Genomic DNA, 24,452 nt, shown 5'->3' on the forward strand with positions numbered 1-24,452 from the left:
TCAATCCTTTGATTCCTGACTTTGAGCTTTCAACAACATGTCTCCATAACCTCTCCACTAACTGTTCTGGTATTCTGGTTCCCATGCCCTTACAACCCTAGTTTAAACCCCACCATGCAGCACTAGCAGATCTTCCCGCTTAGTTATTAGTCCCTCTCCAGTTCAGGTGCAAACCTTCTCTTCTGTACAGGTCTCATCTACCCTGGAAGAGAGCCCAATAATCCAAAAATCTTATGCCCTCCCTCCTACACTAAATCCTTAGCCACGTGTTAAACTGTAAAATCTTACTATTTCTAGCTTCACTAGCACCTGGTATGTGTAGCAATTCTGAGATCACAACCCTGGAGGTCCTTTAACTTCCCACATCAAAGTTGCTGGTGAACGCAGCAGGCCAGGCAGCATCTCTAGGAAGAGGTACAGTCGACGTTTCGGGCCGAAACCCTTTGTCAGGACTAACTGAAGCAAGAGCTAGTAAGAGATAGGAAAGTGGGCGGGGGGGGGGGATCCAAAATGATAGGAGAAGACTGGAGGGGGAGGGATGGAGCCAAGAGCTGGGAAGTTGATTGGCAAAAGGGATATGAGAGGATCATGGGACAGGAGGCCCAGGGAGAAGGAAAGGGGGGAGGTGGGGGAAAAACCCAGAGGATGGGCAAGGGGTATAGTCAGAGGGACAGAGGGAGAAAAAGGAGAGAGAGAGAGAAAGAATGTGTGTATATAAATAAATAAATAGCGGATTGGGTACGAGGGGGAGGAGGGGCATTAACGGAAGTTAGAGAAGTCAGTGTTCATGCCATCAGGTTGGAGGCTACCCAGACGGAATATAAGGTGTTGTTCCTCCAACCTGAGTGTGGCCTCATCTTGACAGTAGAGGAGGCCGTGGATAGACATATCAGAATGGGAATGGGATGTGGAATTAAAATGTGTGGCCACTGGGAAATCCTGCTTTCTCTGGCCGACAGAGCGCTCTGTCGGCCAGAGAAAGCAGGATCTCCCAGTGGCCACACATTTTAATTCCACATCCCATTCCCATTCTGATATGTCTATCCACGGCCTCCTCTACTGTCAAGATGAGGCCACACTCAGGTTGGAGGAACAACACCTTATATTCCGTCTGGGTAGCCTCCAACCTGATGGCATGAACACTGACTTCTCTAACTTCCGTTAATGCCCCTCCTCCCCCTCGTACCCAATCCGCTATTTATTTATATACACACATTCTTTCTTTCTCTCTCCTTTTTTCTCCCTCTGTCCCTCTGACTATACCCCTTGCCCATCCTCTGGGTCCCCCAACCTTTCCTTCTCCCTGGGCCTCCTGTCCCATGATCCTCTCATATCCCTTTTGCCAATCACCTGTCCAGCTCTTGGCTCCATCCCTCCCCCTCCTGTCTTCTCCTATCATTTTGGATCTGCCCCTCCTCCTCCCACTTTCAAATCTCTTACTAGCTCTTCCTTCAGTTAGTCCTGATGAAGGGTCTCGGCCCGAAATGTCGACTGTACCTCTTCCTAGAGATGCTGCCTGGCCTGCTGCGTTCACCAGCAACTTTGATGTGTGTTGCTTGAATTTCCAGCATCTGCAGAATTCCTCGTGCTTAGGTCCTTTAACTTAGCACCTAACTCCCTGCACTCCCTTTGCAGAACTGTGTCACTCTTCCAACTTATGTCATTGGACCACGATCTCTGGCTGATCACATACCCACTTAAGAATGCTGAGGACTCAAACCGAGATATCCCAGACCCTGGTAACCGGGAAGCAAGATACCATCCAGGAATTTCATTTATATCCACAGAACCTCCTTTCTGTTCCCCTAACGAACGGATCCACTATCACCACAGCTTCCCCCCTTCCCTTCTGAGTAGTAGTCAAATTCGTGCCAGAGACCAGACCACTATGATTTTCCTCCGCATCCCCTCCTCCCCGCAACAGTATCCAAAGTGGTAATACCTGCCATTGAGAGGAATCACCACAGGGGTACTCTGCAATGGCTGTTTTAACTCCCTTTCCCTTCCTGACTGTCACCCAGTTTCCTGTTTCCTGCATCTTGAGTGTAACCAACTCTCTGTATGTTCTATCTATCACCTTCCCTCCTGCCCCCCCCCCCCTCAGTCTTCTGAATGATCTGTTCATCCACTTCCAACTCCAACTCCTTAATATGCAGCATTAGAAGCTGAAGCTGGATGCACTTCTTGCATTTGTCGTCAGGGACTCTGGAGGTCTCCCTGCCTTCCCACATTCCGCAAGAAGAGCATTAAGATTTTTATATTAAATTTGTTTTCAATGCAGTTTAAATAACAGAAATTACAATTAATTATTAAAATAAAAATGAAACAAACCACGTACCTTTTCCATCTGGGTAGGTGACTAGCAAAGCAGTGTTAGAAAAGCCAGACATGATTGGTGTTAGGTTGAGGGGACTGATGAGAAGGGTTTCTAGCCCTGTAGCTCAATACAGTTAGGATTCACATTAAGCTCTGTGTCAATTCCAGTTTCATATCAGGAGATAAAATGGGCTGACATTTGCCTGCCGATATGCTTTATATTTCCACACCGCAGTGCATGGCCTCGGAAGTCAGAAACTCATGTGCTTCTCTTCTTAACTGCCAGCAAAATCCAAGCATATTTTGATCAAAAGCAATATGGATTCATACAACTCCCTAATAACAATAGGATTAAACCAAGAAATTGGATTCAAACCCTCAGAGAAGTTTCCCATGACTGAAACTACAGCACAAAACAAATTAGGCCTTCTTAATGCCACCATTTACTACAGGAGCACATTCCTTTATCCGAAATTCTGAAATCCAAAAAACTCCGAAAACCAAAGTTTCTTTTCGCCAACAGCTGTTGTCACTCAGGTGTGACGTAGCAGCATTAGCAGAGACCGCCAGACGTCAGTTGTGGCTCAGCGCTCGTACTGGTTACACGTGCATTTGCTGTTCGCTGATATTGTGTGTTCACTGTGAAAATGTCAAAAGAAGCTGAAGATACCCCTATGGGTAACAATGAGAAAAAGAGAAGGAAGCATCTATCATTATCAATAACGCAGAAAGTGGAGTTATTGCAGAAGCTTGATCGTGGTGTGTCTGTGCGGCGTCTTACTGAAGAAAATAGTGTCAGAACTACCACTGGATATGATTTAAATAAACAGAAAGACAAGTTACTGAAGTTTTATAGTGACAGTGACAGTGACGTTCTACATTTATTCCAACAGGTCATTTACCATGTGTTTGATTTGGTTCGTTTGAAGCTGTATATTTTTATGTTTTATTGAATGTTTTTGTTGGAAATAAAAAATTTTCTTGTCATTATACCCTAAACAATACAGTATAACAACTATTTACATTTCATTTACATTGTATTAGGTATTTTAAGTAATCTAGAGATGATTTAAACCTATACGGGAGGATGTGCATAGGGTTGGTGCGCCGCCGGGCCCTAAAGTCCACTGCACTGAGCCAGGTTAAATAAAGGACTTGAGCATACGTGTTTTTTGGTATGGGGTGGGGGTGGGGGGGAGGTCTGAAATCCGAAAAAATCTGAATTCTGAAATGCAACTGGCCCTAGGGATTTTGGATAAGGGATTGTTGACCTGTACTACCCGCTCCAGTGAGAGCAGGCTTATTGGATACTGTCTGGATGGCAGAGAGCAGAATGGTGGAAGGCTGTATTTCTGACTGGATGCCCATGAGTAGAATTGTGTCTCAGGGTCACTGCTAGGCTCATCATCCCTATCATAATTTGGATTTGAATATCCAAAGCATAGTTATCAAATTTGCAGATGACACTACAATAGGTGGTATAGTGGAGAATGAAGAAGGTTAACAAAAACTACTGGGGAATCTTGAACAGATGAGTATCTGGGCCAAGAAATGGCAAATCAGATGATGTGAGGCGTTGCATTTTGGAAAATCAAACCCAAGTACGAATTTTACAGTGCATAGCAGGGTCATGGGAGTGTTGTAGAACAGAGTACAAATACATGGTTCCCCAGACATGGAGTCACAGGTAGACAGGGTGGTGAAGAAGACTTTTGGCACACTGGCCTTCATAAGTCAAGGCACTGTGTATGGGGCTCATGATGTGGTTGTACAGGGTGCTGGTATGGCCTATTGTGCTATTGTACCTGTTTCAATCACTTTGTCTGATAGATTATTTCATATACTCAGAATTTTTTGTGAAAAATTTGGTCCCTCAAGTTGCTTTTACATCTTTCCCCTTTCATCATTAATCTACATTCCAATGCCATTTTATTAGGAACACCTGCTCATTCATGCAAATATCTAATCAGCCAATCATGTGGCAGCAACTCAATGCACAAAATGCAGACATAGTCAGTTGTTCTTCAGACCATACATCAGAATATGGAAAAATGTGATCTAAGTAAGCCGAGGTTAAATAATTATTTGTGCAGATGGGGCAGTTTGAGTATCTCAAAAACTGCTGATCTCTTGGGAATTTTATGCAAAACAATCATTAGCGTTTACAGAGAATTGTGTAATAAAACAAAAAAGCATCCAGTGAGTGGCATTTCTGTGGGTGAAAACACCTTGTTAATGAGAGAGGACAGAGGAGAATGGCAAGACCAGTTCAAGCTGACAGAAAGCCAACAGTAGTTCAAATAACCACATGTTACAATGTGGTGTGTAGAACAGTATTTCTGAATGCACAACATGTCAACCATTGAAGTGGATGGGCTACAGCAACAGAAGACATAGAACATAGAATAGTACAGCACAGTACAGGCCCTTTGGCCCACAATGTTGTGCCAACCCTCAAACCCTACCTCCCATATAATCCCCCACCTTAAATTCCTCCATATACCTGTCTAGCAGTCTCTTAAATTTCATTAGTGTATCTGACTCGGGCACTGCATTCCATGCACCAACTCTCTGAGTAAAACAACCTTCCTCTAATATCCCCCTTGAACTTCCCACCCCTTACCTTAAAGCCATGTCCTCTTGTATTGAGCAGTGGTGCCCTGGGGAAGAGACGCTAGCTATCCAGTCTTATCTATTCCTCTTAATATCTTGTGTACCTCTATCATGTCTCCTCTCATCCTCCTTCTCTCCAAAGAGTAAAGTCCTAGCTCCCTTAATCCCTGATCATAATGCATACACTCTAAACCAGGCAGCATCCTGGTAAATCTCCTCTGTACTCTTTCCAATGCTTCCACATCCTTCCTATAGTGAGGCGACCAGAACTGGACACAGTACTGCAAGTGTGGCCTAATCAGAGTTTTATAGAGCTGCATCATTACATTGCAACTCTTAAGCTCTATCCCTTGACTTATGAAAGCTAACACCCCATAAGCTTTCTTAACTACCCTATCTACCTGTGAGGCAACTTTCAGGTACATTGTGGACATGTACCCCGAGATCCCTCTGCTCCTCCACACTACCAAGTATCCTGCCATTTATTTTGTACTCTGCCTTGGAGTTTGTCCTTCCAAAGTGTACCACCTCACACTTCTCCGGGTTGAACTCCATTTGCCATTTCTCAGCCCACTTCTGCATCCTATCAATGTTTCTCTGCAATCTTCGACAATCCTCTACACTATCTACAACACCACCAACCTTTCTGTCGTCTGCAAACTTGCCAACCCACCCTTCTACCCCCACATCCAGGTCGTTAATAAAAATCATGAATAGAGGTCCCAAAACCGATCCTTGTGGGACACCACTAGTCACAACCCTCCAATCTGAATGTACTCCCTCCACCACGAACCTCTGCCTTCTGCAGGCGAGCCAATTCTGAATCCAACTGGCCAAACATCCCTGGATCCCATGCCTTCTGATTTTCTGAATAAGCCTACTGTGACCATGAACATACACTTAGGTACAGGAGGTACAGTACCTAATAAAGTATCCACTGAGTGTATGTCCCATAGTTTTGGGTTCCCCTACCCTGCAGGAAGACTGCTACCATCCATCTCATCTGTGCTCTCATGATTTTACAAACTTCTATTAAGGTCACCTTATGGAAGGTTATAATATCTTGTCCAATGCTCCAAAGATTAAAGACCTAGCCTGGCTCTCCTCTCACTATAACTCAAGCACTGGAAACATCCTCATAGAGTCATAGAAAAGTACAACACAGAAACAGGCCCTTCAGCCCATCTACTCCATGCCAAACCATTTAAACCACCTACTCCCATCAGCCTGCACTTAGCCCTCCATGTACCTATGTGGTACCAGGCATCCCACCTCTCCCGGAAGTTCTGGGAGTCTCCCGCATATTAACAGTGGCTCCCTGATGCCCGCAAATTATATACAATATCACGGAAATCAATCTTTTTGAGAGTGCGAGAGCAACCACGAGAGACAGCCCGTGCAAGAGAGAGCGAGAACAAGCGAGAGCACGCGAGCGAGACAGCAAGAGAGAAAGCAAGCGAGAGCGACCACGAGAGAGCGAGAGCACGCCATGGCAGAGTGTTCCAAAAAAAGAAAATATAAAATGTACATCACCCCAGACTGCACTAAAGTGTACCCCTGCCTAATAGGAGTCAAAATAATGACAGTGTTGCTTGCTGCGCTGTTTGCAACAGTGACTTTTCTATTGCCCATGGTGGGTTAAGACTGTAAAAGACATGTTGAGGTGAGTTTAACAGGTGTCATTCGTTCATTAGACTGACTAGCTACTAAGGAGCTACTCTATTGCAGACATCCCACCTCCCCGGAAGTTCCGGGAGTCTCCCGCAAATTGATGGTGCTACCTCCCTGAAATGTGTTTTTGCAGGGTGGGATGTCTCTGGTACACGGGTACCATGTACCTACATTGAAATTAAGTTTGCTTGTTCCACACTCTCACGATCCTCTAATTGAAGAAGTTTCTTCTCATGGTCCCCTTAAACTTTTCACCTTTCCCATGACCTCTAGTTGTGGTCCCACCTAACCTCAGTGGAACAGCCTGCTTGCATTTATCCTACCTATACCCTCATAATTTTGTATACCATTATCAAATCTCCTCTCAAAGTTCTATATCCCAAGGAATAAAGCCCTAACATATTCAGTCTTTACTTATAACTCACATCCTCCGGACTGGGCAACATCCTTGTAAATTTCTTCTGCACTCTTTCAACCTTATTTACATCTTTCCTGTAGGTAGTTGACCAAAACTGCACACAATCTTCTAAAAACAATATTGTCTTGTACAACTTCAACATAACATCCCACCTCCTGAACAGAATACTTTGATTTACAAAGGCCGATGTGCCAAAAGCTTTCTTTACGACCCTATCTACCTGTGATGCCACTTTCAATTAATTATGTACCTGTTTTCCCAGATCCCTTTGTTCTACCACACTCCTCAGTGCCCTAGAATTGACTGTATATGACCTACCCTGGTTGGTCCTACCGAAGTGCAACACTTCACACTTGACTGTATTAAATTCCATTCTGCCATTTTTCAGTCCATTTCTCCAGCCAATCCAGATCCTACCGCAATCCACAAAAGTCTTCCTCACTGTCCACTACACCCCCAATCTTAAGTCATCTGCATATTTGCTGATCCAGTCAACCACACTATCATCCAGATCATTGATACAGATGACAAACAACAACAGAGCAGCACCAATCCCTGCAGCACTCCACTAGTCACAGGCCTTCAGTCAGAGAAGAAACCCTCTACTACCTCCCTCTGGCCTCTCACACAAGGTGAAAGTCTAATCCAATTTACTACCTCATCTTGAAGACGAGCGACTGAACCTTCTTAACCAACCTCTATGTCTACTAACCAGTCCATGTCTATCCAAATACTTACTTATCCGGTTCCTTAGACTATCTTCCAATAACTTTCCCACTACTGATGTCAGCCTCACGTAAATCCTCTAAATCCCTTGGACTGATGGGTGGTCTGTAATAGAGCCCCATTATTGTAGTCATACCTTTCTTATTTCTCAGTTCCACCCACGATGCCTCACTAGACGAGTTCTCCAGTCTGCCCTGACAGAGCACTGCTGTGACAATTCCCCTGACTAGTAACGCCACCCATCCTCATTTAATCCCTCCCACTCTAAAGCAACAGAACCCCAGAATATTGATCTGCCACTCCTGCTCCTCCTTCAACCAAGTCTCACTGATGGCTACAATATCATACTTCCAGGTGTTGATCCATGCCCTGAGCTCATCTGCCTTTCCTACAATTGAAATACATGCAGCTCCAGACATTAGTTGCACCATGCTCAACCTTTTGATTCCTAACTTTGTGGATTCTTACAGCCTCACAACCTCTGTTCTGGCACTCTGGTTTCCAATCCCCTGCAATTTTAGTAAATCTTTTTGCATTCTTTTCTGTTTAATCACATCCTTCCAAGAACAGGGTGACTAAAACTGTGCACAGTAGTCCGAGTGAGACCACAACAGTGACTGATACAATTGCAATATAATGTCCCAACTCCAAAACTCTTACAGAGGTGATCTTATTAAGGTACAGTATATAAAATCATAAGGGGCACAGATAGGGTAAATGTACTCTGTCTTTTTCCCAGAACTGGGGAATCAAGAACTAGCAGGCATCAGGGTGAGAGGGACAATTTTTTAATATTACAAGATGGGCAGTATCTATGTGGAACAACTATCAGAGGAATGGTTGAGCCAGTTGGACAAATACATTGATTGGAAAGATTTAGATTTTATTAAGAAAAATTGTTTATATTCTAATATACGAATTAATCTAATCCATATGAATATAGAGTAAGGAGTTCGTTAATGTAATTCAATATACTGTATCTGGTATTATTATATTTTGTCTTTTGTTTTATAATACGTATTCTCTTGAACTCTGTATTCTTCTATACAGAAATCAATAAAAATATTGAAAAAGAAAGATTTAGATGGTTGTGGACCAAATGCTGGCAAATAGGACTAGCTAGGATGGGGTATCTTGATTGGCTTCGGCCAGATGGGCCAAATAGCTTGCTTCAGTCTGTATAACTCTATGATTCAATTACCTGCTATCTACTTCACCAACTAAATTAATTTCTACTGTTTCTGAAAACTTTACAGTTGAAATTGAAAATTAAAATCACAGCACAGTTCCGTCACAGCAACCAATACAGCAGCCAAGTGTTTTGGTCTGTGACATTCTACAAATTTTTATGCAAAAATATCCAAGAGGAAGAGGGCATAAATCAATAACATGTTTAAAGGGTACATATATAAGGATCTGATGAAGGGTCTCAGTCCAAAACGTTAACTGTTTGTTCCTTTCCATGGATGTTGCCTGATCTGCTGAGCTCCTCCAGCATTTTGTACGTGTTACTCTACATATTTAAAGGGACAGTTTCACAATCAAATAATTAAACAACTGACGATAGTTAAAGAACAATAAAAGATGGAGTATTAAATATTAGTCTGGCCTGGTCACGCACAATTCCCATAGACTGATTACGTAGAGAGTGTACAGAGGCCAATGCTATACTCACTTCATTATATGGAGCCCAGTGGTGCTGTCTGTTGTATACTCCACAATCTATGATAATCATTACTAAAATCTATGTGTTTGCAGATTCCTTTTAAGTCACTAAATCAAAATAGCTACAAGTTGGTAAATGTAGCTGCATGGTCACTATTCATGTAGAAGGAATATACTATGGATTCTGGTTCACTGGGACACATCAAGTCACAAATTATGTACTTAAATGAAATACAGAACAAATGAGAATACTACCAATGCTACTACTGTAATATAAAAACATGCATGAATTTCTAATAGTTATCGACGGAGAAATTAATCCATTGTACACTGCTGTGTCTGGGGTGTCCAGGGAGGGGTAGCAACTCTGGTGAAGGGGCTTGTTGTGTCCATTCTGGGGCAGCTTACTCACCTTTGGTCTCCACCAGACACTCACTACTCACCTGTGACTCTAAGTAGCTGTTTGCATGTGACAGTGGCCACACCCTGCTACACTGCTTTGACAGGCAGGCTAAACCAGGTGAGGGTACCCCAGTGAAATAGGGGTACCTAGTACAGGGGTACATGCCTGTCCTAGTATGTGAAGGCAGCTCAGTGTACAATGGGTAGATGAGATCAATAGATCCAACAGCCAAAAAGGCGATTCTGCAACACCTCGTGGAGAGTGAAAGCCATGATAAGGCACAGAGAAGTCATGGTAATCCACTGCAACCAAGGAAGACAACTACTTGCATCACACAACCCGGAGCTCCGAGGTGAGAGAGTGGAAAGGTTTTGTCCGAGTGCAAAGGTTTTTCTACTTTTAAAATCTCTCCCACACAGTTTTCACTGTCATGTCAGATCCGACAAACAACCAACATGCAGCCATGTTCTTTTGAAAGATTGTAAATTAACTGAATTAGTGCAGACAACGGACTGCCTTCATACATTGATTGCATCCTTCAAATTTTAAATTTCATTGTAATATTCAAGATGATTGGTAATACATGCAAATTCTTCACAGTTCTTAACGAAGTAGAGAAATCATTTTATTTTTACTCAGCATTTTGTGGGGAATCTCAAAATGTATACTCCATATATACTTTGATAATAAATGTAGAATCTTCTTTAATCTTCAATATATGATGGGCACACCTATTGTAGCGAATTAAAACAAACTCCTGTGAATATGGATAAATTTCTGTACTCTGTTTGTATCCATCTAGAATTTGTCTATTTAATGTAACAGCAATTATCCATTGGCTCAGAGACAAAAAAAAGTACAATCAATTAGAATGACAAGTAGCAATACCAATAGCTTTTCACTGATCTCAGAAGATATTAAGTCAAACCAGCCCTCTCCTCACTCAATGCTACACTACTTTTGGTATAAACAATTTGTACAAGTAATTCTTCCTTACAAAAGGTATTCAAGTTAGTGCCAACCTCCTTAAAGTTGTAGTGTTTCTAACATTAATATGCCATCCACATTGCAAAGGACATTACAGAGAATATGAATAGTTATACAGATATATACTGTCTATCAATCCACAAAGTTAGAGGATTTTCTGTTCCAAGGTATGTAATTTTCTTCTACTGGGCAATTTACAAATAAATATTTTTGTACATTACTTTGCATGGATATATTACTATTCAAAAGTCTTAGGAATACATATATACAGTACCTATAAAAGTATTCAACCCCCCCCCCCCCGGAGGTTTTCATGGTTTATTATTTTACAACATTGAATCATAATGGATTTAACTTTGCATTTTTTGACACTGGTCAACAGAAAAAGACTCTTTCAGGTCAAAGTGAAAACGGATCTCTACAAAGTGATCTAAATTAATTACAAATATAAAACACAAAATAATTGATTGCATAAGTATTCAACCCCCCTCCCCTTTAACGTGACACACCAAATCATCACTGGTGCAGCCAATTGGTTTTAGAAGTTACATAATTAGTTAAATGGAGATCACCTATGTGCAGTAAAGGTGTTTCAATTGATTGTAGTAAAAATACACCTGAATCTGGCGGGTCCAACTGTTGGTGAGTCAGTATCCTAGCAAAAACTACACCATGAAGAAGAAAAAAAGAACAATCCAAGCTGCTCTGCAAAAAGGTTACTGAAATGCACAAGTTAGGAGATAGAAGCAAGAAAACTTCCAAGTCACTGAATATCCCTTACTGATGGTCAAGTCATTCATCAAGAAATGGAAATATAAATCTGCCTAGAGCAGGCTATCCTCAAAATCTGACTAACTGTGCAAGAAGAGGACTAGTGAGGGAGGCCACCAAGAGACCTATGCTGACTCTGAAGGAGTTACAAGCTTCAGTGGCTGAGATGGGAGATACGGTGCATACAACTGTGGCTTTATGAGAGAGTGGAAAAGAGAAAGCCACTGTTGGGGGAAAAAAAACTCATGAAATCTCAGCTAGAGCCCACCAGAGGGCATATGGGAAACTCTGAAGTCAGCTGGAAGAAGGTTCTATGGTCTGATGAAACCAAAATTGAGTTTTTTGGCCATCAGGCTAAATGCTATGTTTGGCATAAGCCAAACACTGTAAATCAAAAACACACAATCCCTATCCTGAAGCATAGTGGTGGCTACATCATGCTGTGAGGATGCTTCACTGCAGCAGGCCCTGGAAGGCTTGTGAATGTAGAAGATAAAATGAATACAGCAAAATACAGGGAAACCTGGAGGAAAATCTAATTCAGTCTACAAGAGAACTGTGACTAGGGGGAAGATTTGCTTTCCAGCAAGACAATGACCCCAAGCATAAAGCTAAAGCTGCACAGGAATGGCTTAAAAACAACAAAGTTAATGTCCTAGAGTGGCCAAGTCAGAGTCCAGACCTCAATACAACTGAGAATTTGTGGTGTGACTTGAAAAGGGATGTTCATACACAATCCCCATACGATATGACAGAGCTTGAGCAGTTTTGTAAAGAAGAATGTGGAAATATCAGTGTCCAGATGTGCAAAGCCGTTGAGACCTATCCACTCAGACTCAAGGCTGTAATTGCTGCCAAAGGTGCATCTACTAGATACTGACTTGAAAGGGGTGAGTAATTATGCAATCAGTTATTTTGTGTTTAATAATTGTAATAAATTTAGACCCATTTGTAGAAATTTGTTTGCATTTTGACATGAAGGAGTCTTTTCTGTGGATCAGGGTCGTCAAAAGCCAAATTAAAGTGTGCATGTGTTTTAAAAAAAAGAAAAAAGAAAAAAATAAATAAATGGTGACACGTGAGTGATGATGATCTTGATTCTGATATGGATCTCTGTTGTGGCCAGTGGGAAGGGAAATCATGGTTGGAAAAATGGGAAGGGAGAGGGGAAGCACCAGAGAGACATTCTGTAATGATGAATAAACTATTGTTTGGTATCAAATGACCTTACCCAGTGTCTCCAGGCTGGGTGTGTCTGTACCATGCCATTCCCCACCCCCAACACCCACCCCCCCCCCAACAAACTCCTGGTACATTCTCTGTCACCTGTCCTGCACCCTTCCCGCATGCTCCACCCTTGCCATTCCCAACGTCCTTTGCTCCCACTCTCCACTCCACATTGAGAAATATAGTATTGTGCAAAAGTCCCTAGATATAGATATATGTGCCTAAGACTATTATGCATCCTATTTTATTGATGGAAATGTTAGAGAATACCAGATAGAGAAAGGAGATCTCATAGTTCAAAATGAACTTAAGTAAATTCAACACACTGAAATGGAATTGATTTTCTCCTTGAACACCTTACACTCACATGGCCAAAGCATACTACAGCATTACAGCAGTTAATTCATTCACTGGGTAGTTGCTCAAGGATGAAGAACATTTTAATAAAAAAAAAAAAACTCTTCCTATAGTTGTCTCTCTGTTTTGCATTCAGACGAACTCATGACGTTGGGGCTGGGGAAAGTTTCAGTGAAAGGTGGTTAGACCATGAAGCAATAAAAACATGTCAATCATAAATTTAAATGCTGCAAGGGATGGATGTGGGGTTGCTTTGGCCCAATATATGCATAAAGATAAATTAAAATGGTTGAGTAAAATCAAAAATGAACAATGATTTGGCAGTCAGTAGGAATGAGACTTGGACCTTCAATATCACAGGTGTTAATTGGCATTAATAATATGACATCTTAAAATTTACCTTAATTTAAATGGATATAATGTAACATATGTTTGTATGGTTAGTGCCCAATTAGGCAACTTCACCCCTTCATATGTTTGAATCTGGAATCTCTCAGCAAGGTCTATAAGAGTGAACCTTTTACAGGACTACGGTAAATTCCAACTTTATGCTTAACTGCACACCGATATTCTTGCCACAATGTAAATTTGATTATTGGGTAGCTGAATAAAAATAGTAGACATCCAATGAGTCAGAATGTTGAATCTAATACAATCTATTTCATACTCAGACACTGGATTTTACACAAAATATTAGCCATACTAAAATTTTTCTACTCTTGCTTTTTGTAGACAATAATTCTCTAAGCTGCTGAATAAAGCAAATGTATTAAAGCTGATATCATGAAAGATGAATATTTAAAATTCTCACAGAATTAAGAAAGATCATATGCCAGTGATACATCACTGTCCAAGAGGTTTTCAGCCTGATACAGTACATCAGTATTGAACTCTTACACTTAATCAGAGATTTTCTACTTTATTTAATATAACCAGCAAGTTAGTACTCAGATCTATATATCAAAAAAAAATTTCCCAGAGATAATGTTTTATTTTGGATTCAAACATTCCCTACAGGATGAGAAAGTATTCTGCAAATATTGTTGATGATGAAAATAAAATAGATCATGCAAGTGAGCAGCTGAGCATATTAATCAAGAACTCTATGGCTCTGTATTATTCAATTAAACCCCAACAGGTTGCCTTGGAATTTGATGGTCACATTCCAGTGCACTTGCAAGACTTAATCGCATCCAACAGTGAGGGGCAAGATCATAAAACAACAATCCTTTATGAGAGAGAGGAGGGTGAGAAACATACAGATAGTATCTCCCTCCGTACCGGTGAGGAACACAAAAAGAACCAGGATAAAAATTTGTCATGCATCCTGGTGAGTGGAAAAGTGCTAGATGAGCAATTATTTGAGGTGCTTTCATAATGATAACATGATAATGAGTATGGTTCTACGGGAGTACAGTATGACAAAACTGTATAGTGTATGTTAACAACAGCAATAGCAGAAAAACTGGGAAAGACAGCAGCTCCAGGAGAGTGTTGTTGGACACATTAGCTATATGGATCATTAAAATGTTGCGATCTAAATGATCAGCCATTATCAGAAAGAATTTGAGTTTAATGCACTCCCTAAATGAATTTTGATGTTAGATAGCTGAATAAAAATAGAACAAAGATCCAGTGAGTCAGAATGTTGATGCTGGTACAAGCTATTTCATACTCACACACTGGATTTTATACAAAGTAAATATTAAATATACATTTATATATGCACCACACTCTTTGGTTCTTTGCACACAATGACTCTAAGCTGCCATAATCAACTTGAGTGCTCCTAAAATATATAATACACATTACACTAAAACTATTGAGATAAATCTAGGGAGTGAGGCAACATACTATTATCAATAAACTTCCAATGCCTGGCATGATTTTGAGTGCAGCCATGAATATTCACGATCCTGGAGTTGAACATGTTTGTTGTTTTCAATACTAAGGAATAACATTGTGTCCACTTTTGTATTATAGTAGGGATTAAATGTATTTTTAAAAATCACCTTTGCTCAGCTACAACAATATGCATTAACCCCAGCATAAGAGTACTCAGTATCAGTGGAAATTTCTACTTCCAATCGTAGGTGTTCTTGTTAGCATGGATGTATTAATGTTGAATAATGGGCAGTTTTAATGTTGCACATCCCAGCTTAACCGCAGACTGTGTACAGGAATTGAATTTGTTTATTTTTCTAATTTCGTCATCATTTGTCAGTTCAATTCTTCATCTGTGGCCTCCAGCACTATTATAACAAGACCCAAGTTGCACCTTGTCTCAGTACTGAATTGAGCAACATTAGGCAGTTCTGTACAGAAAGTAAGCAGGACTGCTGTAGATCATCAATCTAAGATTTCTCCCTTCATCAACACAACCTGACCTAGTGGGCATTTTCTCAGCCCTGTATTTTGTAGCTTTTACATGCCTCTTCGTGTCTGTACTCCATCTCTATCTGTCTTTATTAATCTATCAACCAGTTTCTCACCATGGTATCCCTGGCCTTACCATATTAGAATATTTTCTGTGTTTTATTCATCCCTCCACCAACCTCACTGCAACTAACTTGTCCTTCACTTTACACATTAGGGATATTTAAGAGACTCCTAGATGGGCACATGAATGAAATAAAAATGGAGGGCTTTGTGGGAAGGAAAGGTTAGGTTGATCTTGGAGGAGGTTACAAGGTCAGCAGAACATCATGGGCTAAAGGGCTTTTGCTGTGATGTACTGTTCTATGTGCTATGTTCTAAAGTATGTTTTGCTCCCCATAGATGTTGCTTGACCGGCGAGTGTTTCCATCACTTTCTGGTTTTATTTCCTCATCAGTATGGTTGGGTTTGAATGTAGGTTCCCACGATAAAAGGATACTTAAATAGATTCATTTCCTGTAATATTAAATGCCTAAACACACAAGCCTTCCCAAAAGAATGAAAAGAATAATTACATTTACATACAAAAAATTAAAATACCTATGTTTAATGCACAAATTGCCTGGAAGCTGAGTGTGTTTAATTTGTACTACAAACTACGCACAATGAAATCATCTGGCTTTGCTTTGAATAGCATTTGCTTTCTCATAGCATAAACCTTCAAGTCAAAGCAATTCACTATGTTGCAAAGATAATAAAATTATTTGTACTACTTATTCCTAGTAAATAAAGAACCAATAACTTTCAATTTCTGCAAAAACAAATTTCTATAAAGAGATCAAAAATTATTGTAATTTTATAACGTTTTCAAGAAAAGTTAAGCAAAGGAAAAAGTAAAATCTGAACACTCATAACTGAAAATGAGGTAAGCCTATAGGTAAAACAAATGTCTTAAGAATACATGTTGTAGATAAACATGAAGAGTACATTTTTAGTCAATGTATATGACAAAATTGAAGAGATGAAATAGTGCATGATGCATAAAAGATCAACCTTGAGACAAAAAAAAATTGACACCTGTAAAAAGTACAAATGTATCAATGGAAATTAGTACATCTGTTGCAATCAAACTGCATTTGATTAATTTGAGGTATTGTAGAGTTGTTGAGGGAATGTGGTTGATTTTATTTTTATATACACATTCAAGAGTAATTTAATGAAAGAAAATCTATAGGATTAAAGGATCAGAAAGCAAAGCACCGGGTTGAATAGTTGTTTCAGTAGGGAGAGAGTTCACTGGTAACTCAGATGAGTATAAGAATCATTGCTTTTTTTTGTGTGTATATTAATGACTTGCAGGGTACCATGCCAAACTTGCAGGTAATTTGTAAATTAGAAAAGTACTGTAAAATGGAAAGCACAGTAATGGACTTCAGGTAGATATAGATAGACAAATGAAACTGGCAGGCACATAGCCAATTAAATTTAACATCACAAAGTAAAGCAATACATTTTTGGTAGCAGAATCAGAAGGACTGTAAATCATATGTTACTATTTTCAGAGGATGCAGAAACAAACACTTTATTCAGAAAAATCTTTGTAGGTGGCATTTTAAGTTGAGAAGATCATTAAAATATGAAACTTTTGGCTTGACAATTAAAAGCATATAGTGAAAGTAGTACTAGTAAAACTTCATGTTAGACTTTGCCAAATTTGTTATGTGTAGGGTTAGACTCTTCTTACTGAATCGTATCAACATCTTGGAGAAAATGTAGAAGATATTTATTACATTCATAGCAGGAATGAAGGATTTGAGTAATACAGGAAAAACTTGGAGCGTGTTCTCCTTAAAGATGTTAAGAGATTTTATGCATATTTTAAAAATAATTATGTTAGAATAAATAAGAAGAAACCGTTCGTGATTAAAAAAAAGACACTTAAAAGACAGATTTACATTGATTATATGCAACAACACAAGAATATATATTTTTATGCAACAAGGATGGATTTGGAATACATGCCTCAAAAGAGTGATGACAACTTATTCAAGAGAACTTTCAAAAAGAAATTACATAATTGAATGAAAATAAATTAAAGCCACAATGCTGCTCAGTTACTGAACTTGATGGTCATTTCTTATATCGAATTATTCCTTGGTTCAACTCAATATTCTTTCTGTATATGGAAATGTGAAAATTGTATTTCCCAGTTACAAGTCAATGAATAAACTAAATCACAAAACAATATTATGGTGACTGATGTCTTTATAATAAAGTAACCTGATTTTAACATACACTTTTCACTGGAGGTACAAATTCAAGTATTTAAAATCAATGTGTATATTGAATTCCACACATACACAGCCATGGATGAAGAAAAATTTCATAATTTAAAACAGTGGATGAAAATTATCACCATTCAATGAGCACATCATAAAAATATTCAGGATTACTTAATATACTTTGCTTTGGTGAAAAAGGAAAGAACAATGAACAACTCTCTCATGGTGCAGCACAAACATCCTGCAGATAATGCACTTGGTTTTAGAAGCCTTTCTTTACATTCTGTGCCAAGCATAATTTTCCTGAGCTCCTTCCAGCTGCCAGAGTAACAATTTTGAATCCATTTATACCAGAAACTGGTAAATAGCAGACGGGATTATCTAATCCAGTTGAAATGCCAGCATATTTTTTTAATAACTCTCTGCACCCCCCTCCCACCCCATAATAAACCTATTATGTTTCTAGAAACTGTGGACAGTCCACAAAAAATCTAACATTTAAGAGAAATAATGCTCATCTCCCTGTTGCACTCATTTTAAAACCGTATGCAAACAGAAAAACAATCTACATCACTATTGAAACATCTATTTTGGAAAATTTGAAATAATGTATCAGCTAACAGAAACTGAAAATGGTTATTTATTTTATTTTGACCTTGTGTTTCTTACCATAGTTTAAACTGCACTAAATAGCAATGGAAATTAAAAACCTCAGTTTGTGCAATCAACTTCATGGGTTAATTTTTAGCTTCCGCTAAGTACATGGAGAATAGCCAAATGAAGAATGATGGGAAATGAAAGCTTGCCAAGTACAAACTGCCAGCATTAAGCAGGCTTGACAGCTATGCTTCTTATAAACTTGGCAGCAGTTCAAAGTGCTTTTTCAATTGAAATGCTGGAACCTTGCCACGTGCATACAGATTTGCTTTGCCTTCTCTCATAAGGAACTGATAAATGCCGTTACGGTAACCATAGAAACAGGATATCAGAATGGCCTTGTAATCTAGTCTCCTATCTCGGTTTGAGAAGCAAAAAAATAATTGAGTTCACTTTCATTAGGTATTTGCACCACACATATTTAGCATTAGAAAGCCTCAAAGCCAAAGAGTCTATGGCTTTGCAGCTGGAGTATATATACTCAGTTAATTCCTATTATGGAAAAAACATTGCTGAGAACATGAAGCTAACAGTGATTTTTTTTTTACCTGGACCTTTCTGGATATCTGCCGGCAGTCGTCATGGCAACACTGGACCTCTGTACAGCATGCATCTCACTTGTTGGAGTTTCCTGATTATTTAGAATGTCTTCCAAAAAATTCCTATTTCCTGCAATGGAACAAAGAAAAACAAAGTTGCAGTTACCTGCACTATTTGCTGAAGTAAACAAATAATTGTCTACTCTGTAAATCTAGGTCATGGTACTGGAGCTAATCCACGTGGAAAACAAAACCATGAAAGTTTGTTTAAATTACCAGTGCTAAGCACATTAATTTGAAATCAAAAATAAAATGACATACATGCTTTAATTTTACTTCAGCAATCAGTTTTAGCTTTTCATGCTAAGTCAATAGAACATACCCCCATTAGTAAAAAGTGAATAGTAAAAGAATCACAAATGATACCGTTTTAAATATAATTTTAAAAGCATATATCATTAGAGAAAAGCTGGACACACATGGGACTATTGCTTTCCTTGAACAAAATAAAATGCACAGCTGAAAGCAAAACTCCCTGCTGTCACTCACGTTACCTAAACACCACCATTTCAGCTAAGGGTAACACTGTGCTTCTAAAACATAGATACCTGCTCTGAAGAGAATGAAAGCTTTCCAAAATAGTTGTTTAATCAACAATAAACCAGAATTTTAAAAAGGGATAGGCATGCCTAATTTAATTCCATCTGTAGGTGGCAGTGCAGGGATAGTAAAATACTGCCCAACATGAAACAAAATACATTAACAAGATAAGGGTAAAGCTGAAAAAAAATGAACCAATGAGCCTATAGTAGATTGATGAGAAACAGCTCCATATATAATAAATCCCAGAATTGAACTTAGGCAAAAGAAACACATTCAAATCAATAAAACAAAACAATCTCCACCTCAGCCTTAATGACCCCCATCATCATGTCAATTATCACTGACATATTTCGTGAAGTTTATTGTTTGGTGGCAGCAGTCCAGTATGAGATGCAAAAGTAACACATATTGGTAAATACATAAATGGTGAAATGGCATCTCAAGGCTTATAAGTCATCTACCAAATTCTTCACCCTTACCCAATGACCAGCTTTACAACAAACACAACCCCATTCATTGACAGCATCCATATTACTATTAGTACTTTCCTTACTAAATAGAATTCCAATAACAAACTTATTCCCAAAGAGCAGATTTAATACATGTCTAACCCCAATAAACATGCTTTCTCTATCAGGAATGCATTTTCATCCCCAATATCTCCCCCAGCCTCATCCTTCTTCATCTACTACATCCTCGTACATTTTGGTCTAATCCAACTAATGCATCTAATAATATTTAATCTGAACCGTCTGCCTGGCCTCAGTTTCTTGTGGGTATCACTATGATTAACTATCTACTGATAAATGGATTAAAATTTAAATTACTTTCATTAACCACGAATGCAATCTTTAAAATATTGTGCAAATTAATACCTATTGACTGAAGCAGCAACCTAAATATTTTCATTTTTATTAGCACCAAGGTTAGTAGATTCCTTTTCATTGAAGTTTATAAAACATAAACCTCAATATTCTTCTCAATTTAAAAACAGCCTGTGTCATAACCAATGATGGAAAACGATGCTTCTATCAACTTTTACTTGAAATGATTTTCACTTCCATTTTAATAGTCTTAATTTAAAATAAAATTTGAGTCCTCTCTCTATATTTCTTTTAATTGTACACACATACACACACACTACACAATAATAAAAACTTAGATAATAGAAAATTGAAACAAACCATTCAGTCCTACTGGTCCTTGCTGACCAAGATGTCCCATCCAAGCTAATCCTGTTTGCCAGTGTTTGGCCCATAACCTTCTAAACCCATCCAATCCATGTACCCGTCCAACTATCTTTTAAAAATTGTTATTGTATCTGCTTCAGCTATTTTCTCCAGCAGTTCATTCCACACACACACCACGTTTCGTTCAAAATTCAAGACAAATGCATATATTACCTTGTAGGTATTTACAGGGAAAAAATAAATAGAATTTTACAAAAAACTATACATAACAAGACAAAGATGGGCAAACAACCAACGTGCAAAAGAAGACAAACTGTGCAAATAAAAAATAATACTGAGAACATACATTGTAAAGAGTCCTTGAAAGTGATATGTAGGTTATGGAATTTGCATAAAAATGTTGTGAAAAACAAGTTTACTCAATTTCCTATTAAATCTTTCCTCTCTCACCTTAAACCTGTGCCCTCTAGTTCTTAATTCCCCAGCCCAGGGGAAAAACCTGAGTGCATTCACCCTATTCATGACCCTCATGATTTTACACACCTCGATAAAATCACCTCTCAATCTCCTATGCTCCAATGAATAAAGTCCTAACATGTCCAACATCTCTCTATAACTCAGTCTTTCAAGTCCTGTCAACATAATTGTAAATCTTTTCTGCACACTTTCTAGATTAATAACATCTTTCCTATAGCAAGGCAACAAAAAACTGAACACAATACTCCAAGTGCAGCCTCAGCAGAATCCTGTACAACCACAATGTGGCCTCCCAACTTTTATAAATCATGTACCTGTGGAATTAAGTAAAAAGAGGTCCTATGACCAAAAGGTAGAATTAAAATACTTTTTGTCCATAACCTCTAATGTCACAATGTATCACTAAGATTTGATATGAATAACAAAACATTCATATGGGAATGTATATGAAGTGTGGTTTGTTTTGTCTTAAAGTACTTGCAAAAGTGCCAATTGTTTCCCAGATGACACAGAATATTATGAAAATAACACAATAAAAAGAAAAACACGTTTAATTCAAAAATTTTAAACTGATAAATTAGAGCCAGGTCAAGAATTAGGTAACTTGTGGTAACTGATTCTCCCCTCAACTCCCCAAAACCGTTTTTCCCCATTCCACATGGACCAAAGTCAAGAGGATAACATTAAACAATTGTTCCCTTAAGCACAGTGCACTGTAGTGTACCATTTACAAAATGCTGCATAGTAATTTCTTTTGGCATCAATAACAATTCTACCGTCTCAAAGACTAAGGGCAGCAAGAATGCCTTGTGACTTCCTAATCAAGTTATGCTATACTAGCTTGGTATTATATTACTGTTCTTTGATCAGTGCTTGAACTCCCTATCAAACATGGAAGTATCATCATCATGAGGACTACAACATATTAAGAAGAGAGCTCACCAGTATCTTAATTAGGAATAATGATTAAGTTTGGACTTGCAGGTATTGCCCATATTGCAGGAAATGCATTAAACAATCACTGAGAGATGGTGAGAGAAACAGGCCCTTTGGCCCACCAAATTCATGCACCATTTTCATTAATTCCGTATTAATCCAATTTATTCTCCCCCGATTATACCACACACCTACAAACTAGGTACAATTTACAGTGTTCTACCAACCAGCATATCGTTGGGACATGGAAGGAAACTGGTTCTATGGATAGTGAAGAAGGTTGTCCAAGGATAGAGCAGGACATAGATCAGCTGTAAACTTGGGCAGAATGGTGACAGATGGAAATTAATTTATACAAGTGTGAGATAATTTAAGTCAATTAATAGTACGACATATAGAGTAAATAGCAGAGAAGTTAGCAGCATGCGCATGGGACTTTGGGAGCTTGCTGAAAGAGTGATGAATGTCTGCTTTGCAGAGGCCGGGGCATTGAGTAAGTTGGGATGTCATGTCACAGATGAAAAAATCATTAGTTAGACCACATTTGAACAGTTCTGGCTACCACAATACAGGAAGCATGCTGCAAAGACACTGCAGAAGAGATACAACAGGATGTTGCCTGGAATAGAGCACCTTAGTTATGAGATTGGATAGGTTAGGCCTATTCTCACTGGAACATAAAGGGGTGACCTAATAATAGTTCATACAATTATGAGTGACATAGATAGAATGGATAGTCAGAGTCATTTTCCCAGAGCTGGGGAGTCTGGAAATAAAAAAGGCACAACAGGTTTAAGGTGAGAGGATAGAAATTTAAAGGTCTGAAGAACAAGTTTTCCACAAAGTGTGCTGTTCAAAATACATTTGGACAGGTACTTAGATAGGCCTGCATCCCTCTTTGCCCTTCCTAATACAGATTAGCATCATGGCGATAAGAATAAGGTTGATTAAAATGTAATGTACAATTCTATGATTTACCAAGAGGAAACCCAGGTTTCCTTCCCTGGAAGTCACAAAGAGAACATGTAAAATCCACAGAGGTTAGGATTGAATGAGTTTACAGCACTGTGTGGCAGCTGCTCTACCAGCTGCATCACTTTGCCCAACTACGAAGAGCTTGTCTCCGTTAGTTTCACTCTCATATCTAATTATGGATTTAAACCTATACTAAGCTCTGACAGTCAAGTGTAGTTCTGCAACAATTACATCAGTGAATCAATAATTGTGTCTAATTCAATAATATATACAGAGAGATATATCATTTTAAAACAGAATTTCTTACATTAACCAACAAACTAGATTCTCTCTGACACGGTTGCTATCCTTCTGATTAACTGTTCAACCAAGATTCTGTCTTATCGTGCTATAGATACCGTGACTCGATAACGACACTCTACTTGTTGCCTTTTTGTAGGATGTACATACCAATCACTGAACCTCACAATAATCATAAAATGGTCGAAAACCATTAAAACATGTGTAAGATTTTATTGATGCTAATAGTCCTCTAATATGACTGCCAATTATATGTACAAGGAAAACACTAAACAGAATGACAGAATATCACTTTTAAGTTCACATTTTCCAAGAAACACCATCCACTTTAATATTTTATGCAGTGCAAAACATCCAATGGTGATACAAGAAATTATATAGCAGTATAAAGGTGAGGATATTCAGGAATTTCTTTAAAAAAAACTTTGAACTTATTTTTCTTCCCTATTGATAGTAAATTAATCAAGGATCTTTGGACCAAAGGATTAAAATTATTATTTTCTTTTGCAATTATGACATAATGGATTTCCTAGTGGCAATACTCTCATCAACCATGTTGACAAACTGTATTTGCTGTGCAGGGTCTGCAGACGTTGCATTATGCTATACAAATTTTATCAATATATTCATACATGCAGATAGAGGTGAATTAATTTATAACAATTAGGCATACTTCTTAAAGGAAGCCAAAACACATAATTGCGTCATTATGTGTACTTAAAAATTGCATGGCAAGAGAAAGTAGGGCAATTATTCCTACTTTTCCCATCAAGATCATATTCTTAACTTTTGAAGGCTCTGGTATTAGAAAATACTAATAACCTTTAAGGAACAATTTGGGATTGTAGTTAGCAAATAAACAAATACAGAATTGTGCCATCTACTGGAAGATATCTACACCTACAACCATTTATGAGCAGTAGCAATGATTGAAGTCAGTGTTGTTCCAAGTTGGTGAATTCA

At 38.6% G+C, this 24,452-nt stretch overlaps 1 protein-coding gene across 1 annotated transcript in view; it reads right to left on the bottom strand.

Moving 5' to 3' along the window:
* kiaa0586 (KIAA0586 ortholog) overlaps positions 1 to 24,452 on the bottom strand; it is a 551,477-nt gene that overhangs the window by 426,539 nt on the left and 100,486 nt on the right. The window contains exon 9 of the mRNA XM_072267986.1: positions 19,018 to 19,138. Coding sequence (XP_072124087.1) covers positions 19,018 to 19,138 — 121 coding nt within the window. The remainder of the gene's footprint in view (positions 1 to 19,017; positions 19,139 to 24,452) is intronic.

Source organism: Mobula birostris, chromosome 1, assembly GCF_030028105.1.
Source record: "Mobula birostris isolate sMobBir1 chromosome 1, sMobBir1.hap1, whole genome shotgun sequence".
In the NCBI taxonomy this organism is placed as follows: domain Eukaryota; kingdom Metazoa; phylum Chordata; class Chondrichthyes; order Myliobatiformes; family Myliobatidae; genus Mobula; species Mobula birostris.